We start from the raw sequence: 17,882 nt of genomic DNA, 5'->3' as shown, positions 1-17,882 counted from the left end.
AAGTCCTGAACCAAAGGAAATTGTGGATGTGGGTGGTGTATCTCAGTCAGGCGCAATGGAGTTGCACTCAAAGGACTTTGAGGGGCTACCGTTGCCTTTGTTTACGTTTCGATGAAAGAGATCACAAGCTTTTTAGCGACCCCAACATCATTAAAATCCATTGCAGGCGGAGTGAAGTTGGAAATTTTTGAAATCGCCCATCCGTGGCTGCGTGCTGTATTGTGCGAACGCCTCGGAATTATGGAAAACCAGCTGACCCTCAAAGGGTTAAGGGACGAAAAAGTACCTTTGGTGAAGACTCTTAAAGCGAGCAGAGATGTTATAGTTCTTATGACGTCTCTTACCCCTCCCCCCCCCCATCCACCCCAAAAAATACAATATTTGACTGCCAGTTGTTTCATAGAAATGTGATTCCATACAGTGTGCGATCTATCAAGTACAACATTCCCGGAGCGAGTGCATAGAGTGGTCAGCTTTTGGTAATACTCTGAACTTACGGTCACAGCTGGGGAAGCTAGCCGACCATACTCCAGACTCAGGACAAGTTATTGATGAGGAGCCAGCTAGGTTGTAACCAATGTTGCATGTGAATGAAGCCATAGAGCCATAAGTAGTTCCGTTCGTAAAGAACATTCCATTTACAGGTTCCAGGATCGCTCCACAATCGCTTGCTGCAAAGACATGGTTCATCATGGCATCGACATAAAATCAATGAAAACTCTTTCATCTTTTCAGGACGAAGGACGAGGTTATACATTTTTTTGGTATAGCTGCATCCGAAAAGACTGCATGGTAGTGAAACCTGTCCACCATGTGTAAATGAAAATGTGGCATTTCTGTTGGAAACCTACAATATAGAAAACATATGGATCTGTGGCAGCAATTCTACAATTGGAAAGCTGAGGGAAAGACCTTTAGAGAGGTGCATCATTTGCTGTGGTGCTTTACAAAATACTTGAGCGGCAAAGTTAGAAACGCGTTTCTTATAGGGTTGGTTCACATCAGCAAAATCGGCGCCGCAAGACATCGGCGGTGAGCCAGCTCCTGATCCGTTGCGCATACAGTTTGAGTACCAAATATTAGTGTTGAAACGAGCGTATCTATAACAAACGAGCGATCAGTTCCACTAACGGGCAAGCTATCGAGCGAGCTAACGAGTTTCATTGATATCGCAAATATGATTTTTTTCAGCTGGTTCAAATTATCACCGCCAGCATTTGGGGTTGCTGCTGCTTCACTTCGGACTGCTGTTTGGTGTCGAGATGTATTTCAGCACCGTCGTTGAGTAGCCTTTGTAAAGTTTGTAAGAATAGACTGTTTTGCCAAGATTGCAAGTAGCCCTCTTCTTCGCTGCATCACGAGAGAAAACTTCCAAATGACTGAGCGTAACTTTCACTCGAATGGAGAAGTGACCGAAGCATATCCTGCGACAGGTCAGCAGATGCGGAACAAGACATCAGTAGAGTCCGCCAAAGCTGCAACGACAACTGAAACAACCCAAGTGTCGTGCAGGCATCTGCGAGTGATTTTCACTTTGCGTGGGACCGGACTCTCGATCGACCAGGGAGTCATAAAATATTTTTTCGACTCCCCGGTCGACATGTACTGCCATGTGTACAGAGTACGGTGTACGGTGTTCATTTGTGCAAATGAGCTGGCCGCACAAACGAGCCGAGTTTCTGGCGAGCGAGCTAACGAGTACCCGGTGAGATCGTTTCAACACTACCAAATCTACTACAAAGTAGTACGGAATGTGCCCAAATGCTACGACAGGTTTTCCGATTGGAGCTTGAATTCTTTGTTTCTTCAGGAGTTCAAGGTCTTTCGGTGATGGCCACTGGGTGGTACTTTTTACTGGGGATTTTGAAACCACTTCTACACCTTTTATTGCAGTCTGGCATGGGGTGGTGTCAAAATTATGAGCGCAAACGCTGATGAAGTCACACCAACTTGTCTATGTATCCTTCGTATTTTTTTATTTTTTTCAATTCTATTTGTCTCATACGTTGCACAATAGTCAAGAAGATCATCCGAGAAGGACGGGTTGGTATGCTGACTTATTTGCCACCTTGAAGCGACTATAAAAATGGCGAACGGACCTCCTCTCTAGCTCCAGTTTAGAAGAATTGAGGTTTAGTTTAGTATGGTATTGGTTTGAATTTTTGACAAAGCCTGGCTCCCGGCAGCCGGCGATCACCGGCGCGAACGGTTCACTAACCACTTTTGTGGCAGATCGCAAATGTTGGGCACTGTCCAATTTGCCCGCGGTCTCTTGCAATATTTTACCGTATGATTTTGTTACGACTGCACTGGTTCACATAATCACAATGCGCTGGGAGACGTTGCAAGAGGCCCACTCCTGATGACTCCGGGCGCGTACCGGCGATATGTGAACCAACCCATAGCCTGTTGGGGCGCCTTCCTGTCACTCGGGTTGAACCTTCGAACCTTTGAGTTGAACCTTGGTGTGAAAGTTGTAGCTTGCACGGTGACCGGGTGACTGGTGTACGCTTGAGCACCTGAATGCTTATTCCACCATGTTCGATTGGGAATAAGGACCGAATGCTGCATCGAAGCCCTCTTGGACCAAAACCGGTGGGCCAATCGCAGTTATCCATGCTTCTATGGCGCTTTTGGTGACATTTTGGATGCAAATCCCCATCTAGTTGGGCACAGTCACCTAACTTCGGCAGAAAAGGCGAGTTCAATTGGGAATAAAGTAGGAAGGGAGTGTCTCAGCTTCCTCGGACCAAGACCATTGCATTCGACTCAGCAACCCGAGGACTGCAACTGGTGAAAAAAGGATGTTGGGCTTAACTTCCCCTGCGTTGGAGGCCGAGTTTTTCGCATCCGTTTGGATGCCACCACCCTTTGTGAAAACGGCGGAGATGTAGCTCCTAGACATGGGAAGTTTGTAGATCAGACCCCCCCCACCAAGTGATAGTCGAGTACCTCCCGTAGAAATACCAGCCCAACATGCTGAAATTAAGTCAGGTTATACCCTCTACGGATTGCAGGCCCTACTTCTTTCGTACTGCAGGAAGTGTATGGTTGAAGGCATTGCTGAGGATATAAAGTTTGTCGCGATAGGATAAAGAATCATTGAGCGGCGACAGGATAAATATCACGGCCGGGAGCGAGCGCCCATTATATCGCACTCCATAGACCAGTGTACAAACTATCAAGGACCTCATCTTTCCGGGATTATAAAGTTCGTCGCGATAGGATAAAGAATCACTGAGCGGCGACAGGATGAACATGGAAATCACGGCCCGGAGCGAACGCGAATTTTTTTATTTTTGTTTTACAAAAATAGCCACAAACAATCATGGTGCAAACACCGGCAAAAACGCACAGAGATGCCCATACTACTAAGCAGTGGAGGTGGGCAAGAGCAGCTCAACCGACCAAGCGTCTCCGTTTCAGCACTGCTCATGCGCACCAAACAGAAAAGATACGAAGTGAGAAAAATGAGCAGGACCACAACAGAGCAAATTAGAAATAAATAATATGTAGGACAGGAGAACAGGCACATCACACATTGCCACAAACGCCCAGTAGCAGGCATCCGAATGAATATACACAAACACACCCTAAGACACATGCACAAACACATGTGCACACGCACACAAACACATGTGCACACAGCCACACACACACACACACACGCATACATGAGCGCACAAACTTACATACACACCCTTTGGACCATTGGACCATTGGACGCCCATCGCCGGAAGCGATGATAGCCATGCTACAGCAGAAGCCATAGCAACTTGTGCTGGAATTGCACCATTCAACCGCTTGCAAGGCTGAAGAATTGACCGCAACTATTCAGCCTGGTCTACACCACACAGCTATGAAGTTGCTTTCTTCTGGCCAGTGAATCCCTACTTTTTGGTCTTTTTTATTTTCTTTTTTCCCGCACACACATCACAGCACATACTCCGGCATGCACTGGCTGTTGGTAACCACCCAGGAGAATGAAAGAAAAGTCAGGAACAGAATGAGCAAGAGAAGAAAGACGTGTGTGACCATAATCGTTGGGAATCGAACCCGCAACCTATCGATTGGAAATCGCTGCACATACCACTGCACCATATGGGACCCACACGCACACACCCACACCCACACACGTACACACACTCACACACATACACACACACACACACACCCAACACACACACACACCCAACACACACACACACGCACACATTTACACATGCACCATCACGCACGCACCGGCATCGAGTATGCGCAACAATTGAGGTAATAAGGCAGGTGACCAAGAACCGATCATGGGCAGATATCTGTCGCTCAAACCCAGTCTTTACGTCGGAGGTGCTGATACGTCTTCAGCTAGAAGGCTTGGAGGCCACGGTGGCATGGTGCTTCACTTAGTATAGCAGGTAGAAGGGAGTTACAGGTAGGCACGAAGCCGTATGGGAATACGAGTAGTAGGGCATTGTTGGAGCGTGGACGGAGGGGATGCTAAGCTGCTGGTTGTGACCTTGCGACTGCTGAGACTGCCGTCTTGTACGGGGTTCTCTGGTAGGTGCTGCCAGGGGAGGGAGCAGGGGCTCAAGGGATGGCAGGCGTGCACCACACTTGAGCTTAAAAACATACAGAGGCAACTTATCTGGCCGCAGAGCTCCAGGCTGTCGACAACGGTTCCACGACCTACCAGGGAGAGGGCATGTTGCCAGACCTTGTTCAGGCGGGCAAGGTGGCTGGCTGCTGCAATGTGCCAAACAAGTGGTCCGTACTCAAGCAGGGGGCAGATGAAACCTTTGTAGGTAGCGAGTCGCCCAGGCTGGTCTAAGACCGGCAGTGCCTTGTGATGGAAGACAATGCTTTGGGAGGCGCCGATGGCGACAGTTTGCATGTTCTCCATACAGGACCTGGCTGTCGAAGGTCACTCTCTGCAGCTTGACAGATTCTACTTCGAAAAGTGCAATGCCGTTGAACAGAATTGGCGGGATGGACCAGTATTTGCGCAGCCGTGATATGGTTATCGCTTGGGATTTCGTAGGTTCGAACCGAATCCTCCACTTGGCACTCCAGTATTGGTATTGGTATTGATTTATTTGAACTCGGTATCTCAACAGTACAATGTACAACTTGGGAAGATCCGAATGACATAGATACATAAACATAAAAGTGGAGTAGGTCCTACAGCAGATCATTTTATCACAGTCACACCAGTCTGGAGGTCAGCACAATGGGCAGCAGTGGATTCAGGCTTGGGCAGGACAGCATACAAGGTTGCGTCATCATCGTACGTGGCTGGGATAACACTGATTGGGAGGACGTCAGCAGCATCGATCACGTACAGTAGAAAGATGGTGGGGCCAAGGATGCTCCCCTGGGGCACACCAGCAGTGATCGGGAAGGTGGGAGACGTGGCACGGCCTACGACTCCCTGCAGATGACGGTCTGTCAGGAAAGCAGAGAGCCGGCAATGGAGTGTCCCATCAATACCATAGGCGTTGAGCTTGTGGAGAGCACCACGGTGGGAGACTCGATCAAAAGCGCATTCAATGTCGACAGCCAAGGCACGCACAACACCACCAGAGTTCATTGCAGTCTGACACTGATAGTTCAGAGCTGTGAGGAGGTCAGTAGCACTTTCTCAGTGATGTCCGTGACCTCCGTTTGTGGACTGGCACAACTCTAGCGGTTTTCCATTCAGAAGGCTGAGAGCCGTGGCGGAAGATCAGACGGCAATAACCGGGATAGCAGATCCGCCAGCACTGCTGCACATTGCTTGAGGACTCGAGATAGTGTCCCATCTGGACCAGTTGCCTTGGATGGGTCCAGCTGTTTCAGGTGCCGTTTGACGGTACTGGGATGGAAACGAACAATACTTAGTTTAGTTTCACTCTTTGGGAGCAGGACCGGCAGGTCAGTTTCCTGCAGGTCATTGTTGCCAAGGCTGCATTTGCGTGAAAAGTAGTTGCCAAAGCAAGTTGACTTTTCCTGGCTTGTGCAATGCTCATTGCCTTGCTCGTCTTGGATAACTGGAATGCTGCTTTGACGGCCATCTCCTCCTGCTCGTTTGACGGAGGATCACCATTGCTCTTTCTTTAGTGACCCTGCTGTAGGCGGAGACGTGTTGAGGGCCTTGGTCTTAGCACGCCGTAGGCATGCACCTGATGAAGCGGCCAATGTCTTGATGATGACTTTTGTAACGTTTCCAGCCAATCTTACTGCGGGTGTACACTCTGGTGTCCACCAGTAGGACTCAGAGGGTTTAGTGATCAAAGACTTGGCTGGAATGAACTTATTCATACCTTCAATGATTTTTTTTCAGAAATGGCTGTGCACGCTGCATCCGGATCGTCACCTAGGGCCGAGTTGCAGTCAACATATGCATAGAACCTGCCCAGACGTCCCCGGTCAACCTGTTGGTACCTCCAAACCATGCGGATTGTGGGTACTTCCCGACTTAGTGGGATGTCTATCGTTTCTAAGACTGTGGCATGATCAGAGTTGCCAGTCGGGTTGAGGATGTTCTCTCCACGTGCTGCTCGAACCACATGCTGGTCAAGTCCATGTGCAGCACAGAGCTCCTAAGCGTACTCGCCAGTTATTGTCGTCTTGGTACTGCCTAGCCGTGCCGTGTTATGAACATTGAAGTAGCCAGCGAGGAGTACATGTGCGCCCAGGCTTCTTGCAGCATCTAAGTTGCCATCAAAGTACTCCAGTAGAGAAATATCATTCCCTGAGCAGCAGCCAGGACAGTATACTGCAGCAATGACTAATTTCTTGGCTGGTTGAAGTTGGATGCTGAGCCAAATGATCTCATGCTGCTGACAGTCTAGCTTGTCGAGGTGCTCATATGGTAAGGTCTCTCTTACCCACAATGCCACTCTGCCGCCGTGGGCTGTACCGTCTAGACGGATTGGCTGGTAGTAGCCTGGTTTGCTGCATTCTGCCAATGACATTTTGTCCAGGGTCAACTTCGTCTCTTTCACAATGGCAACATCAGCACTGGTCTGGCGAAGTGTGTGCTGAGACTCCTCGAACTTGGAACAAAGACCGCAAGCGTTCGCAACTAGTATGTTGAGGTAGGTCATTGGTCGGTATTGTTGGACAGCTTCTTTTGGCCGGTTGCAGTTGTGCCAGGGGATTAATCATTGGGCCTTTTCAGATCAGGTCTATGTGGCGTACTTGGGTGCGGAGTGGTTGCATTACGTATGTCCCTGAGCAGAGAACTGATGCTGTCTGCAGGCGGATTACGTCCATCTGGCCCTGATGTGTCTGGCTTGTCAGTTGTTGGGCAGCTACGCTGAGCTGAACCTGATGCCGTCTTGTGACTGTGGGATGTCCTAGTACGAATGCACTGACTGTGGACAGTTGTGACTTTTTCAGCTCCGTAGTGTTTGACAGCCCAGCCGGCAACAGGCCGGTCTGGAAGTAGGACAGTAGTATTAGTGGCAGTGTAGGGTAGCATAGGGTAGTAGGGTAGCGTAGTGTAGGGGTGTAAGCAGTCAAAATCAGGGAGAACTTCTTCGCCATGGGCGAGCTCGCAGGAGAGCCTGCGATGAAACTGCTCTGCTCCCTCCCGGGCATAGAGCAGACTCTGCTCAGCGTGCTGCAGACCCTGACGTCTCATATCAGCGAGTCGAGGGATCGTGAGGGTCGTCTCCATCAGCGTGTGGACGATCTCTCCACGCAGCTCCTAGCCCTACGCGAGGAATTTTGTTCACTGCAGAAATCCGCCATTGTTGTTCCCGACAAGGCCCCTGCACGATCTACTCAGCACCAAGTCCAAGGCGACAAATCTCGTACCCGTACGAAACCTCGTAACCGTCCTCCCCAGCAGGGCCAGCCTGACCCAGCTGCAGCAGCAAACCAGCTCGACCCAGCCGATGCAGATGCTGGACAACAGTCAGGGCAGATCGACGTGGCCTCTGGCTCTGCACAGCACGAAACCCGTACGGACGACCCCGGCTTTGTCGATCCTGAGCCTGTGCAATCAGACTGCGAGAAGAGCCAACCTATCAAGGCCGTCATCAAGGATGACAGTTGGAAATTAGTTGCGGCGGGTCCGCCAAGAAAGAAGCGATCTGTGTTCTTTGTGGGCAACTTGAGCCACGACTGCACAGTGGACAGTCTCACCGAGTTTGTACACCGTAGGTCGGAAAGCGTGGGGATGCCTGTCAAAGCCCACCAATGCAGCCTACATACAGCCGGAAGCGGGCAAGTGTCAGCCAGGATATCGGTTGATGCCGCCTCCAAGCTGACAGTGACGTCCGCCAATTTCTGGCCAAGGCCACTCTACTGCAGGCCGTGGAGATTCCACACCTCCACAAATGCGAATGCAGCCAACAGCACCAGCAGCAGCAAGAGCAGCCGCCACAACAAGAACAACAACAGCACCAGCAGCAGCACCAGCAGTCGCCGCAGCAGCACCAGCAGTCACCGCAGCAGCAGTAGTACCAGTAGTCACCGCAGCAGCACCAGCAGTCGCCGCAGCAGAAGTAGCGACAGTAGCACCAACCAGCTGGAAGCACAGCAGCATGATCAAGAGCAACAGCAACTTGGGATTGCCGCCACGATAAATGACTTCCTGAGCGCGAGTCGTGGCCTGTTCGCTGCCGCTGCCGGCACACCTGTAACCACGCCACACAGCCACAAACGTTCTTCTGCCGAGCGGTCACCTGATTCGCTGTCGCATGATGCGAAGCGTTCTGCCCAGCCTGGTGCGCAGCCACCCCGGCAGGACAACCAATCCTCACAATGATGGCTCCAACACGTGCACGGCTACCACCTAGAATGCTCCGCCTCATGCTGACAAATGCTTTCGGTATCTTGTCAAAACTTGGGGAGTTCCAAGCTTCTCTCAATGCCCACCACCCAGACATTGTCATCGTCACGGAGACAAAAGTCACGGAGGACAAGGCCACGCCTGCTGACCTCACATTCCCTGGATACTTCCCACCAGTTCGAAGGCCGTACGGCCCAGGGGGGCGGTGTTGCTATCTGGATTCGGGCCGACCTCGCTTTCACAGAACTAGAATGTATTGATACTGGTGGAAGTGAAATACTGTGGGTTCGCCTCAAGACAGCAGCTGGCCCATCCATTGGAGTATGTGCTGTGTATCGCTCAGGTTCATCCGCTGATGGAGACATCTCTGCCCTAAACAGCATCAGCTCTGGCATAGCTGATGCTAGGCAATGCTGCCAGAATATCATCGTTGCAGGTGAATTTAATGTTCACAACCGGGAATGGCTAGGCAGCAGTAGAACTTCCCCTGCTGGTGAAGCTGCTGAAGATCTGTGTTACCACCATTGCCTTGATCAGCATGTCCATGAGCCAACACGTGGCAATAATATCCTCGACCTCATAATGTCAGATATCCCTGGAAGCGTCATCTCAACTCTCCATCCACCTCTAGGGAAATCTGACCACGCAGTTGTGGTAACTGACTTTGAAGTTGCCCCCTCCTGTGACCGTCCCAGTAAGCGAACCGTGTGGCGCTACCAGCATGCTGACTGGCCTCGGCTACGGGCTTTCTTTCGGTCCACAAACTGGGTGTTGACTGATGACAACAGCATTGACGTCTCTTGTGTGAAACTCACACAGAAGATCAAAGAGGGCATGGAGATATTCATTCCATCCAAAACCCTGAAGCTACGCCAGGGAGACCCAGCCTGGTGGTCACCTGAGTGCCAGGAAGCTGTTGACAGGAAGCAACGTGTCTGGCGACGTCACCGATCTTCGCCCAACAATGCACACCGGCGGCTGGCCTACTCTATGGCAACAGGTGAAGCAACAAACTGTCTGCACAGAGCCAAGCAAGCGCACACTACCAGTATCCGCCGAAAGATAAGAGAAGGTGCCCTTTCCAGCCGACAATGGTGGACAACCGTCAAGCGAGCAGGTGGGCAAGGACACCGCTCTGCAGACATACCTGTTCTGCGTGCGTCGAACGGAACTGAGCACACCACGTGCAGCGAAAAGGCCGAAGCATTCGGGCAGTATTTCTCCGCAAAGTGCAGTCTTGGTGACAACGACTTGCAAGCCAACAGTCTCCCTCCAGTCCGCTCCCGATCTCAAGCCCAACTCCGCAATGTCCACTTTCGGCCAAGCACGGCTGAGCGGAAGCTGAGGCAACTCCACCCCGCCAAAGCCACGGTTCCAGACGGCATCCCCGGGCGTGTACTCCGGCAATGCAGCAAAGAGCTGGCTGTACCAGTGTCGCGGCTCTTTTCGCAGGCCTTCCACCAAGGTCGGCAACCTACAATGCGGAAGACGGCAATGGTTGTGCCGGTGCACAAGAAAAAATCCAAGTCTGATGTTAAGAACTACCGCCCGATCTCCCTCCTCTCTATTCTGTCGAAAGTCATGGAGGCCATTATCAACCACTCAATCCGACAGTTCCTGGAGGCACACAACATCTTATCGAAAAGTCAGTATGGCTTCCGCAGCCAACTCGGCACCCAGGACATACTCACGCTACTAAACTACCAATGGAGTCGCGTTGCAGCCAGAGGTGGTGTGGTTCGAGTCATTGCAGTTGATGTGGCCGGCGCATTCGACCGCGTCTCTCATGTAGGCGTTTTGCACATGGCACAATGGTATGGTGTAACTGGTCCACTTCTCGCTTGGCTGAGGGATTACCTGACTGATCGTCACTTGAGGGTTGCAGTTGGAGGTGAACTTTCCAGTCCGTACCCGACCAAAGCTGGCGTGCCGCAGGGCAGTATCCTTGGTCCCACCCTGTTCATCCTCTACACCAATGATGGCGAGGACCACCTCCCACCAGGTATGGAGCTAGCAGCCTACGCTGACGACACCACTCTCTTCCACTGCCTCACATCAAGAGCTGACATTGACTGTGGCTTCGAGCTCCTCCAGCAGGGCATTGATGCGTTTTCTCGTTGGGGACATAAGTGGAGGATCAAATTTGAGCCCTCCAAGACGCAGGCTATGTCTATAGGCCACCATCGCCAGCCCTGGGAGCTCCCTCGAGCAACATTTGACGGCACACCGGTCAGTGAAGAGAGTCGGCTGAAACTCCTGGGAGTCACCTTTGACGACACCCTGAGCTACTCCTTCCACCTCCGCTCCCTAGCTTCCCGTGCTAACCAGCGGATTGGCTTCCTGAAGCGAGCGTCTCCCATTCTGGACGCCGAGAGCCGCCAACGCGTCTACAACGGCTTTGTGCGACCCACACTCGAGTATTGCCCCTTAGTGTGGATGGGCTCACCCTCGTCCCATATTAAGAAGCTGGACCAGATCCAGCGAAGGGCCCTCCACATCATCGGAGCAGGTACTTGGCTCCCTAGCCTGGCACTCCGTCGCCTGGTAGCTGCACTTGCCTATACCTACAAGCTCTGCTATCTAGATGCATCCAGCCCTCTGAAGCAGATGCTGCCTAAACCAGCCACTCACCGTGCCCCCGAGACAAGACCTACCCGTCAGTCTCTCCAGCTGCAGGATTCCCATCCATACCAGATGACAACTGGCCTGCCTGCCAACACCCGGAATAGCTGTCTCCAAGGATTCCCTGCTTGCACCGTTGCAACATGGAATGCCCTGCCACCAGACCTGTTCCACCGCCCACCCGCCCAGCCCCACATGCAAAGCTTTAAGAAAAAGGTGTACCGTCACCTTCTTGCTCAGGACTGGCTCTCTGCTACTGATGCACTTTGAATCTGCTCGCCAACGCTTTCCCTGTTCTTATTAGTGTTCAGCTGCTTACCTTATAACCCTGCTGCCATCATCACCAATATTCTGATTCTCATGCACATGTCCCAGAACCTGCTATCCTTCGCAGTCCCCATCACCAAGAGCACTGTGCTCTTCTATCTCCCAGCTCTCTCTCTCTCTCTCTCTCTATCTCTCTCTCTCTCTCTCTCTCTCTCTCTCTCTCTCTCTCTTTCTTCTCTTCTTCTCCCCCCCCCCATCTCCCGATAATTATTAGCCCCCGTTTTCTTTCGACGCGTTTGCTGTGCAGTGAAGCCGAGACCCTAGGTCGGTGGAGCGCATCAGACCCCGTCACCACGTCCACGATTCATGCCTGCGATGCTGCACCGCTGCTTTGCATGTCATGATTGGAAGCTGTGGCCTTAGTAAAAAAAAAAAAAAAAAAAATGTGTGGAAAGTCCACCTCCTGCAGTAAAGTGGCCTTGGCCAGAAGTTTGCAGCCAGCAGGGTATGCAGGGAGCTGGCATCCACAATAACGGCACAAGCGCTCTTGAAGACATGCAGCCGCTAGCATTGACATGCATGCTACAGGTATGGAGCACTACTGGTGTGTCGGAGCTGACGGCACTGCTACGCAAATCAACCAGCTCGAAAAGAATAAGGAAAGACAATAGTACCGAGACTAGGACAAACGTGACAACTAATGAGCAGGCGCTGCACCGAGACGCAGCAGTGATGGTGGGGCATTGATGACTCTGCCGACCTTAGGTCTCGGCGTCACGGCCAAAAACACGCACCAAAAACAATGAAAAAAGAAGAAGATAGAGCTGTACAGGTAAGAAAGATGCAAAAACCCAAGGCTTAATTAACACGAGCGATTGTGGGGGAGAAACTGTCTTAGCGTCATACTATTCATAGGGAATCGACTGCCCAGAGCCAGTTTGTGCTGCGAAGATGTTGCGAATTGTTTTGTTCATGACTTCGCACTGCCCATCAGAACGAGCGATCATCCGTGGAAGTAACCGTCCGTGTGTGTGAACCCGTTTTCTCGGATGACAATCTGAAGCTTAACTCTTTCACCGCGGATGACGTACATGTACGTCATCCTAGATGACGTCCAGGCTCTGATGACGTACATGTACGTCATGGTATAAATACCCGGTTTTAGTCTTCTACTAACGTGCGTAGTCACTGCTGGTCAGTTGGTACAGTCCCTGCCTCATGTACGACAGGCTGCGGGTACGGATCCCGCTTGGTTACGTTCTGCGTCTCTTTTTTTCCCTTTTTTCGTCTGGTTTTTCAACTGCAATTGCCGACTTTGCCGCATTTTAGGCAAATTCAGCAAACTTACGTGTCCTATACAGCTTTGTACCTCTTTTGGGGGAACTTATCGAGTTTGTCAGTGTGATGTTGGTAGCGTTGGCCTTCATTTCCCAAAAGTTCACCGACCCAGTTGCCTGAACCATAACGTAGTGGAGTTGGCCATCGGCCCTATTTTTCGGATTTTTTCCAGAGCCTGTGTGCACAACCCTGCAGCTGTGAAAGGGTTAACGTGGCAAAACTCAATACTTCACTGTGACCAAGGAAGATGATTCCTGGAAATCGGTGAAGCTGCTGGGACGTATTCTAGGCACAGTAGAAGACATAGCAGCCAGAGTGTCTGCTGCCAATCGGGCATTTGCCTGTCAAAGCCCACCAATGCAGCCTACATACAGCCGGAAGCGGGCAAGTGTCAGCATTCCATGGAAACGCCACAACCTGAATTCTAGGCTGTGTATGTTTTCCTGCCTGATATTGCCGATCTTGCTGTACAATTGTGCGCTTTGGACCCTATCGCAAACGTTAGCCGACGTCGCCAATGTATGGCAGCGGAGGAAACTACGTACCATCATTGGTATCACATAACCACAACGAATCTCTAACACAGCGCTGTATGCCAGAACCGAGCAGACCCGACTATCCCAAGTCTGCAGGCACCGGAGACTGCTGTGGTTCGGCCATGTAGTGAGGGAAGGTGCAGAATCATCCTCTTTCCAATCCCTCCAAATGTCAATCAACACAACAGACATACGACGACCCCGCGGACGACCACGTCGGAGATGGATTGACATCGTCAAGAAGGACTTACAATGCATTCATCTCTCGCTTCTGGATGCTGAGCAATGTGCTTCTGATAGGGCTGAGTGGCTCGAAAGTGTCAACAAATTCGTTGACCTCCTGCAATTAGTGATATGCGAACTGGCATTATTATTATTATTATTATTATTATTTGTAAGAAAGGTTTGCTCCCCACACCGGAGCTCGCGCTATTCCGCCGACTTTACTTGACACTTGACTGACTCACGACTCCCATCCAGAGCACACGAGAAGTCCATCGAACCTTCGACTCGGCAAACCTGCAAGAAAGCACCACTCCCTGCTCAATACACAGTGTTTCGGGGAATTCACCCCTCATCAGTTGAGCTTGAGTAGGCTGAGGAAGATTGTGCCTGAAGAGCACCACTTATATAGTGCTCTCCAGGCACAAACATCACCAGGAATACAAACTTACAGAGACGCTCCGTTTCCAGCACGACAAACACCTCGTGAACACCAGATAGCAGCGTGAGTCAGTGTCGCTTCTGGACAAGTAAAGTCGGCGGAATAGCGCGAGCTCCGGTGTGGGGAGCAGACCTTTCTTACAAATTAGTATCGCCGAAGTCGCAACCACTACTTCGTATTATTATTATTATTATTATTTAAACATATGGTGAGGAGACAATAATTTGATAACCGCAATCAATAAAACTAGCTGAACCGACATTTGTGTACTTTATTCAGGCAATGTAAAAACGGTGGAGACGATGTGGAATAAAACGATGAAAATATGAAGAAATGGTGTAGGGAAAAAATATGGATTCAAACAAGTTTTCGTACAACACTCATCAGGAATCGTCGTTGTACTAAAGGACATTGAAACAAAAATTGAACTATTATAGAAAATCTAAGTTAGAGAAATAACACTAAGAGCAACCGCAGTGAAATTTACAAGCGTGAATTTTAACAGTCAAAGCGAGAAATGAACAAAGGAGAAAGGAAGGAAAGACAACGTGATAACACATAACAGCAGTACATTACACCTAGAACATTAACGGCCTAGCTTGGCCGCACTAAACACGACACGTTACTTGAACAATTTCAGATGAGATAGAGAGAGTACGGAGGAAGCGGAGGATTGAACGGACGGCGGAGGGAGCAGTGAGTCGGAGAGCAGTGGTGGGAGTGATGGTGAGAGTGCCGGTGAGAGTGTTAGTGTTGTGCGTAGGTTTCATGGTAGCAAGTCTTCAGTGTACAATCATCTGCTAGCTCGTCCTGATTGTTGCAATTCGTATTCCGACTCTTCGTTCACTGTATTGTGCCGTGGTCGTCATGGCTATGGACTACAGTTAAAAGTGTTGGAAGCTATCTATCAGCGTCTGTATAAGCCTTATTTGTGTGTACAGAAAGATAGTATAATAGGGTTGAAATTGTTCAAGTAATGTGTCGCGTTTAGTGCGGCCAAGCTTGGCCGTTAATGTTCCAGGTGTAATGTACTGCTGTTATGTGTTATCACGTTGTCTTTCCTTCCTTTCTCCTTTGTTCATTTCTCGCTTTGATTGTTAAAATTCACACTTGTAAATTTCACTGCTGTTGCTCTTAGTGTTATTTCTCTAACTTAGATTTTCTATAATAGTTCAATTTTTGTTTCAGTGTCCTTTAGTACAACGACGATTCCTGATGAGTGTTGTACGAAAACTTGTTTGAATCCATATTTTTCCCTACACCATTTCTTCATATTTTCATCGTTTTATTGCACACCGTCTCCACCGTTTTTACATTGCATGAATAAAGTACACAAATGTCGGTTCAACTAGTTTTATTGATTGCGGTTATCAAATTATTATTATTATTCGCAGTTTTTTTTCAGCGTGCTTGGGGATTTCCCTTTCCCACTACGCATGTATGATGGACATCAAATGAACCGCTTGGATCTCAGCTTTGCAGTGCAGTTCGAATAATGAAAACCGGTTGAATTTGGGCAAGATCCCGAACAAGAACGTGAAATTCAGTTGCTGTGCCGTTCCCAGGCACGGTGGAGTAGTTTGGAGAGAAGGTGAAAGTGGCCAAGGTGTGTATATGTCTCTTAGATCTACAATGATAGATTTGCTTGCGCCTGATCTTTCCAACGAGTCCAGGATGATGAAAACCCATCAAGGTGGAGTGAAATGAAAATAAATTTCGTTCAGAGCTGTGCGCGCAACCTACATGTACACGAAGAGAGTCAGTGCGCTGGACAGCTGGCCGGTAGGAGAAAAGGGGCCCGGCATGGAAAGGGTTAAAGTAGCCATGACAAGAAATGTATTGTTGCGCCCATACTGCTAATATCTCTACATCCAAATAACAGTTATGATACTTCTACAGTGGCCAACCAAGGATTCTGGAATACAATCATTAATTGTAAGGGAAAAATATGCCGTACCAGAACATGTCAATGTGCTCCAGGTTCCATCAGCAGTGCAAGTGATGTTGTCATTACCACTATGTCCAGTGTTGCACTGTACATATACACTGTCACCGTATGCATAGGATGCTGAAGGGTCAGACATGACCACTCCATTGTTGGTGTTCGGTGGGCCAGGGCATGGTCGAGCTGCACACCAAAACACAGAATCATGAAGGAGAATGTAACGATCCATGTCACCTAAAAGTACAGGTTGCTGATGCTCGTGACTGGCTCTACTGACTCTAAAGACAGCCTTCCTCCTGCATCACTAAATTGAAAACCCCTGCTTATCTGCCCTGGTTGGCTGACACTCACTCTCTTCACATTGGGCGGGGTTCCATATTTGCATTGAGGTGCTCCCAGAAATACATAACATGCAGCAGAACTCACTTAGTATGTATCTAGGTAGGATGTACACCTGCTTTGTACCGTCCTTTTTATCGCATGGAAAGAGGCGTAAATGATCATATCCATTCCCAAAGGGAACTCACGACAGCTGCTAACTCCCTGTCAACCTTAGGGGTAGATGCAGTGTCTAATGGTGTGGTGAGGGATGGTCATCTTGGCTATGAGCATTCTTCCTGGTAAGTAGATTCTCTTGCTTGACTTTCACAATCTTTTGCAGGAAACCTGTATTTCGCGTAGAAAGAAACAGGGAAAGGTATGGCCATATTTGGTACTAACGTTGGCAGATGGGTGGCTGTGAGGACCATAGTCCAGTCAGGAGGCATGTAGATACGGCGTCACCTGACAAGACGTAGCCAGGATTGCAACTGTAATTAGCCTTTGCGAGATAATCATTGCCCGTTGCTCTTACAGTGCCATACATGGGATCCATCAGTACAGCACATGTGACCCCTGGACAGTAAAGAGGTGCACAGCATGCAGTTTTGGCAAACAAGGATCAACAAAAACTAACCACTTGACAAGTATGCACTGGTTTTAGCAAACATGCTACTGTTAAACAAGTAATTGTTGTTACGCTACTGTTGTCATAGCAGTATCTAGTATTGCACTTTAGTAGAAGAATTACCTTGGAATCTAGGAAAACAAACAATTACATAGAATAATGATTTGATCGGAGTTGTGGGAGAAGTTTCGAGAGACAGAAAGGGAAGTGAACTGCCAGGAAAGCCATAGAAGGTAGCCACTCTCGATTTCCAAACTGGGAATTCTTTTCGCACGAGCAATTATGTAATCAAGCCAGGAGCCGGTTCCTGAGGGTTGGTACAGCCCCGAGTCGGCCACAGGATCGATTATTTCCCCATTTCCAAAATCAAATACCTGGGAGGGTGCGTCTCTCGTAATCCCATCATGTGTCGCACAGCCATTTGGAGGTCCATGTTTTAAGATTTCAGCGTGTTGACTTCAGTTGCAAGTCACACTTGGTGATTTGCATCCCCTTGTTTGTCATTGTGATTTGTAGCATTAGGGAACAACGACTACAGTGCTGGGTGCAACGAGAGAGCTTGAAAGCTCCGGGCCCTCGCTATGCTGTTTTGCATAGGTCATGTTATTCAAACTGTTGGAAACGTTTTTGCAACACGATTATCGGCTCATTGTATTGCGAAAAAAAATTCCATCAGTTCATCTTCGTCCATACCATTTACATACGCAATTAAATCGCCACTTATATACATTCGTAAAATGGCGATAAATAAGAAATAATTGTGCACTCATAACAACAGCAAAAAATGAAGA

At 49.4% G+C, this 17,882-nt stretch overlaps 1 protein-coding gene across 1 annotated transcript in view; it reads right to left on the bottom strand.

Moving 5' to 3' along the window:
- The window catches only part of LOC135820184 (sushi, von Willebrand factor type A, EGF and pentraxin domain-containing protein 1-like), a 102,936-nt gene that overhangs the window by 2,328 nt on the left and 82,726 nt on the right, over nt 1-17,882 (bottom strand). Inside the window, exons 20-22 of the mRNA XM_065333495.1 lie at nt 16,866-17,039; nt 16,158-16,328; nt 487-671 (exon numbers count right to left, since the gene is read on the bottom strand). Of these exons, the coding sequence (XP_065189567.1) occupies nt 487-671; nt 16,158-16,328; nt 16,866-17,039 (530 nt within the window). The remainder of the gene's footprint in view (nt 1-486; nt 672-16,157; nt 16,329-16,865; nt 17,040-17,882) is intronic.

The sequence above is a fragment of the Sycon ciliatum genome, chromosome 6 (assembly GCF_964019385.1).
Source record: "Sycon ciliatum chromosome 6, ocSycCili1.1, whole genome shotgun sequence".
NCBI classification, from domain to species: Eukaryota; Metazoa; Porifera; class Calcarea; order Leucosolenida; family Sycettidae; genus Sycon; species Sycon ciliatum.
This window is presented reverse-complemented; position numbering and strand designations above follow the sequence as displayed.